The sequence below is a fragment of the Paramormyrops kingsleyae genome, chromosome 18 (assembly GCF_048594095.1).
Source record: "Paramormyrops kingsleyae isolate MSU_618 chromosome 18, PKINGS_0.4, whole genome shotgun sequence".
Lineage (NCBI taxonomy): Eukaryota > Metazoa > Chordata > Actinopteri > Osteoglossiformes > Mormyridae > Paramormyrops > Paramormyrops kingsleyae.
In genome coordinates, this window is record NC_132814.1 from 19496652 (window position 1) to 19503277 (window position 6626).

At 48.7% G+C, this 6626-nt stretch overlaps 1 protein-coding gene across 1 annotated transcript in view; it reads right to left on the bottom strand.

Annotated features, from left to right (window-relative positions):
• Positions 1–4839, bottom strand: part of slc2a4rg (SLC2A4 regulator) — a 32862-nt gene extending 28023 nt beyond the window's left edge. The window contains exons 1-2 of the mRNA XM_023799004.2: positions 4343–4839; positions 2934–3178 (exon numbers count right to left, since the gene is read on the bottom strand). Of these exons, the coding sequence (XP_023654772.1) occupies positions 2934–3178; positions 4343–4636 (539 nt within the window). The 5' untranslated portion in view covers positions 4637–4839. The remainder of the gene's footprint in view (positions 1–2933; positions 3179–4342) is intronic.
• Between the last annotated feature and the right edge of the window lie 1787 nt (positions 4840–6626).

The window sequence follows — 6626 nt, forward strand, 5'->3', positions numbered from 1 at the left end:
CATTATTTCTCATTATAACCATCGCTATGGCGACGGAAGACACTATGACCTGTCTTTCTCCAACATGCACTTTCGGGATACACTCTGGGGGGAGGGGGAGCGTATCTTTTCAGGAAACGGCAAATCTTCATTAGAATGGTTGAAGCAATCGTGAAATATCTGATTTCTCGGAATCGTTTCATGTCCCGCGGTTATTTTCGGTCCCCGAAAGCTCACATAAAACAATCAACTTAGACGGCGACTTTTAATCCGGACGATGGTCCCGATGGGCCCACGAAAACCAGGAGTGCGGATCAGCCACGGACCACCTGCGTAGCGGAAGGCCCCTTTTTCGGCATCGGAAAAGAAAAACGGCATCACTCCCCAATCCACGGAGAAATGCTCGGCCTCTAGACCAAACCCGTCACCTGCATCTCACTGCAGCGTTAAAACTTCTTTTTGATCACCAAGTGAATCCATACATCAACTAGATGATATAGATCCACCATAAATATTTTTTTTAAATGCCCAAGCTTGATTTTTCGTTCTGTGTAGGTGCCTTAGTGATGAAATGTGGAAGGACACTGTGACCTTTGCCTTACAGGTCGCTCCTCAGATGGGGAGTGTAAGATCAGCCCCCCCCCCCCCCATCCTGGCTTGTCTGTCCACCGACAAGCTGTTACCGTTTTTAAATGGCGCCTCTGACTGGCAACAGCGGAGAGGTGCGTCTGAGAGCGGAGGTACCGCTCTGAGATGATCGGTGCCCCCTCACAACTCTCCACTACCCCGGGACAGCAAACCCTGTAAACACTCCAAGCTGGGCAGAGGGCGTGTCCGCCTTGCCTTTCTCCAGCAGGGCAAGTCCATACATGTCAGATGCTGGATGATTCCTAAAAGCCTGGACGCCAAACTGAATTATATTTCAGTCTTTTCTTGTCATGTGCATCTATTATGTCTGCAGCAAAGAACACGAGCTTCACACCTCCCTTAAATCATTAAAGATTTTATTTTTAGGTAAGAAACCGCAACTGAACAATGTGAATAAATGTCAGATTAACATGCATTCGTGGGAGTCAGACATCGAAACCGGGTCAATCTGCAAAATAATTCTGCGCTATAAATGCCAGAGGAGAATCATTTGAACGAGTCGAGTTTAATCAACGCCATTTCTTTTGTCAGCGATGACACCACTGAGCTGTAAAATATGACTTGAAATGTGAGATTTTTTGCTCGCGACGCTGCTAGAGGATTGGAAAAGCAAACAGAGGCAGGCCTGCGATTGTGGGATGGCTTGGTTGACAGAAAGCTGGGTGGGCGGGGCCTATGCGCAGCGATGGAGCGCGATCTCGAGCCGCAGACGAAGGCCCCACGCCACGAAACCATGCAGCAGGCAGGCGCCTTGCCTGCTCCTACTCGTCTCGGCGCATCGGCCGTTCGAGAAGCACATTTTCCATTCTCAAAGTCATTCGCACCAAAAAAAAAAATTTGCCTAGCTCTGAGAAGCTTTGCATGACTTTGTATTACCTGGGCTCAGATGCACACTTAGTGTGAAGTGTGTAATAACACAAGGGTCGTAACACCCACACACACATAAACGCGCATGCAGACCTCGTCACGAACGACGCAGCCCGCTGGCAAATATAATGCAGCTCCACGCTACCAGCCCACGACCCTGCTACGGTTTTTATTTTCGTGATTACTGATACTTTGGATGATGCACAAGCTTAATTCACAGGTGACAAAGGTGACAAAGGTGAGCCCTGTGCTGCAGGGAAAGCAGGAGTCCGTCCGAGCGACTAGTTTGGGGCGGGCCAGCGCTACGGGAGCTGGTGTGGCGGATGATGGCCTCTTGCACGACACACCTGTGCGTCTCCCAGGACACGTGGGGCCCTACGGGCGCGAGCAGAGGGTGTCGCCGGATGCCTGCGGCCGTGCGGGCGTGAGAGTGACACCTCTTTGCAGGAGGGACACTAAAGACATATGGGGACGCCGTCCCGTCGAGCGACCAGATTGTAACCGTTCAAGGGTGTTCCCTACAAACTAAAGGATAACCTGGGACCCACATCACTCTCTTACCCTGAAACTTCTACATAGACCAGAATAATCGATTTCACAATGACATCACTCGATATGACAAACTCGCATTGATTGACAAGCGTCAATCATCAATTGAACAAAAATATGATCCTGCTTGGTAATCCTGTGGCAGGGTGGTGTGGCCAGAGGTGGAGAGTTCAGGTCCAGAAAGTAAAAATCCAGACCAAGATTTTGTTTCAGTCAACCAGTTGAGTATAGTGAGTCACAGTAGAATCATACTCAACTAACTGGTTGAAACAAAATCTTGGTCTGGATTTTTACTTTCTGGACATGAACTCTCCACCTCTAGGTTAAACCTCAGCCAAGCAGGAAGCCAATCTGTCCAAAATATCACCATAACACACGTGACTGAAATTCAGGCCTGGACTCCAAGCAGCCAGGCATAGTGATCAAGTTCTGGTAACTAACTAAGTTCAAGCGAAACTGTCCTCTGTCGATGACCAAACTAAAAAGAACTGAAAGATGGGGAACCACAGACTGAGGGAAAAAAAATCGCAGTTGTAGGAGAATTCCCCAGAAGCAGAAGGACCTTTGATCTGATCCAGACTCTTCTGCAAAGCACCCTGTGTTTGCAGACCTGTCTACATGACGGTAACGATGTGAATTTTTCCATCAGAATTTCAAAGTTATGTTTTCTGATGTAGAAGGTGTGTTTTCAGTAGAGAATTCATTGCTCGTGGGTATCATCTTTGACTCACTGAAGGCCAAAGTACACGAGCAGAGCCAAGATATCTTCTAAGTAATCGTGGTGCATCCGTGAAAACAAGATGTCCGGAACCTCCCGGCCAGATCCAACCAAACCCAAGCGACCGACAAAGAGCGAAGCGGGCTGGAGCGACCGGCGTATGTAGCTGTACCTGTTCCGGGGCACGGGGATATGCGAGGAGGCCAAGGGGTCGAGGTCCTCAGGGGGAGTATCAGCAGGAGGCGTCTGGGGGTCCTTCCTGGGCTCCTCGCCTCTTCTCCCTGGGCCCCTGCCCTCTGTGTGCATTTGGTCATCTAGTTTCTTCCCGTTGAGAACCAGGCGGTGGGTCGGGCTTCTCTTCTGGACCACTATCAGGTCGGCTTCTATGCGGTGGTCCACGTCGCTATTACGGGCTGTCTGGAAGAGGGGGGGAAAAATTGCAGCAGTCAGCAGAGGAGTAGGAGGAGCGGCAGAAAGTACTCCGTGCATATTTGTGCCCCATCTGCTGGGGAAACTGCGTGGAGGAGAGGCGATATCTTTGATGGGCAAGGTTCTTGCATCACAGCCATGTGGAGCAGCCTAAAGTGATTTCTTAATCTGACCAAAAAGGGACCGGAAGAAGCCCCGCGAGAAGCCCACCCCCCATGCGCGTTTAATAAGTTTGGTAAGGCGCTACACTGCAAAGTGCTGCGCGAAAAATTGCGGTAGCAGGCTCGCGCGGCCCGTGCAGAGCGCAGCGGCGTAGGGGTTAAAGCGGCGGGGGGGGGCGTGTCGCGCGCAGCTGCAAACCGCACCGGGGGGGGGCAGGATTCAGAGCCTCCTTACTGAGGATCCCGTCCAAGTTATGTGCGTATCACTATTTAACTTTGCCTTAACAGGGGGTGTTTCGACGCCATACATGCCCGTATCCAGGTTGCCCAGCGGCCTCGGCTGCATAAAACTGAAGCTTTGGCAGATTTCCTTACGTGATCGACAAATACATTTCTGCAGCTACCCCCCTCGGTTTATCAACAGCAATGCACGCGTTACAATAAACCCACAAGAACAACCTCCGGCTTAATCTCACTGCATATTATGCGATGAGACTAAATAAAGTATTTTTTTTGTCATCTTAAGTTTTGTCATGTTTTTTTTTTCCATCGAGGGCCCGACAAGCATGAAGCGCACCGGGCCGAACGGGGGAGGGGGCCGAAGTCCCAACCCCCTTTTCCTTTAAACTTTGAACATGCGACGAGTCGCCATTTTAACAACTTAACTTCGGGCAGGGAATCTGCAAGCTAAGTTGAGAGACAGACACGAGGTTTAAAAAAATAAAGAAAAGATCATTACATCCCATGACAATGGAAACAGTAATCTATGCACTTTTGTAGCTGAAAGGTTAGAATTTGCACAGAACAAATAACGACTCCCCTAAAGAGATTAAGAAAAGTAAAAATTACTCTTACTTAGTTTCCAGCGTAAAAGTGATAGCAATAACTTATAAATTAGATATGGATTTATTATGACGTTTAACACTCGAAATACACTTGCTTGGGTGCACACGGTGCACGTATACGCAGCATGGCTCCGATTAATACCTACTATTTTCGGGTCGAAAATGAATTTTTCTTTCCCCGGTGCTGTCAAATCGATGCCATTTAGAAGGACATCTTCTCTGGGGTCTCTCAAAGTGCCATCATCCAACATTAGTGTGTACAGAAAGCTTCCCGAAGAGTGATCGCTCTTGCACGCCAGCATGATCCCGCAGTCCACCGGCGCACCGGTCTTGCCATATGGTTTGCCGTCGGCTGCATGACTGCCGCTGCCGGCTTGGCCCGTAGCAGTACCGACCCTCATCCCAACCAAGGACCTGTGGAGAAGACGCTTGGAAGTCATGGTCGGACAGGATAGGAGACTGGAGGAAAGACAACCGGCTCCCTGCGAGGTGTAGCGCTGCTGATTGTGCGAGCGATATTAAACATTTAAGAAAGCTTGTCGTTTTCTTTAAATGCGCGCTATTGCAGAGCTACCGAGAGGGTTTTTGTCGCTCCCCAGAAACCTAAAAACCGCCGGTCAAGGGGGAAGATTGTTTTGCTTTTCTCTAACACCCCCCCGCCCCCACTTCAAAAAAAATGCCACGCCCCCCGCCCTTGCGCGTGCAGCCGGGGGGGAAGATTGCTAGTCCCCGCCTTCCATTCATTCCCATTGGTCAGAGACGTATACAAACATTCGAACTTGGCACGCGGCCGAGAAAATGCCGATTCTGATTGGCTGGTACAGCAAACGTCAGAATTCTTTTTTTCCACTCTCATTTTTTCTAATACAGATACAGGGGAGGTGTGTCCGCCGGATTTCGCCGGCCGGTGTGCGCCCTCGCAAAAATGAAAATTATGTTCACTTCGACATCAAATTTACCATTTTTTAAAATCCAGAAAATGGTGCTATGTTTCAGATCCTGGATCTTGTTAATGGGCATTAACTTACAGTCAATCCCCTGTATACATGTATAAGCGACACTGGGAATGGGTATTTCCGGAGTTTTCTCTTAGGCGTTGCATTTTTTCTACCAGCTTTATTCCGTCCTTCAATTGATTGGTTAATATGGCGATTCTGCCAGGCCCGCATAAATGCGGAAGACATTTCTAACAGTCATGCTTTAGTTCCGCTGTCTTATTTATCAGTTGTATTATGTGCCGCCGAGATACGGCGATCGTTATTCCTCTGTTTCACCGACGTGTCTATTCGGTTAATGCATGATCGCAGGTACCGGGACGATTCGCTTATTTGCTCATAAACTGGGGATTAGCCGAAGATCGCTTGGAAGAAGTACGTGCGCTTTGCCTCGCAGGGCGGCGCCGCCCTCAGCCTGCAGAGCCGAGAATTTCAGTTATGAACTCACTTTGTTTTATGCTAAAGACCGGGGTGGAAGAAGATGTTCACGATGGCTGTCAGACTTTTATACATGTAGTCCTGGTGCTAGTTTATTTGTGTGATGCACACTGATGGTCTGCAAGCTAAGCGACCATGCAATAAATGTAACTCGAATTTCTCTCCCCCCGCCCCCTCCCTCTCCCGTTGTGGGGCGTCTGCATAAAATTGGTTAAAGAATAGATTTTAAAATGAGCGACAACTGCCGGGCAGCCTGTAATTTCGCTTTTTCTGATACATTAACATACGACGGAGGAAGAGGCTGTTTGCTCAGCCCTCTCATGCTGCACGACGGAACGACGTAAAGTCTGCAAGTTACAAATGCGCCTTTTGTGGACGGCGCAAATTATACGTAACTGGAAGTTATCCGCAAGATGGATGAAAAAGACCCGAAATTACATTTCCTGTACTGTGATCGACTGAAGCGCCGCCTCGTTCGGGTTTCGATAGACGGAGCTGAGTGCACGTTTCACCCTTTCGCCCGCAGTTAATGGATAACGAGGCGCTGCGGTCACATAAAGTTGTGGCTTTGGGTTTCCAGTCGTACTGAGGAATGCACAAACCGAAGTGTAATTGGTTCTAGGGGACTTTTCTAGAATATATAAAGAATCAATATATGAAAATCAGGTAAAGTGTTATTTACAAAACAAAACAGCGTTGCACAACCTGTTGCTGACACGTAGACTTTCCTCTCCTGCCAGGTAAAAACTCGTACCTACAGATAAACGCGCTACGCGCTCTGAACCAGCCTGCAAGATTCGCCCCCACGCAGTCTGCAGCTTACTGAGGGACAGTTTCCACATAATCACACCCCTAATACGCAGTTTGTCAAATTGTATCCGAACACAAAATCTTAGTGATGCGGCGGGGAAATCAGCGGTGTTTATAGGGATTTTTAATAAGCCCCTGCGCTTTCATAATACTATAGTCACTCAAACAAGAATTTCAAAGGAATTCG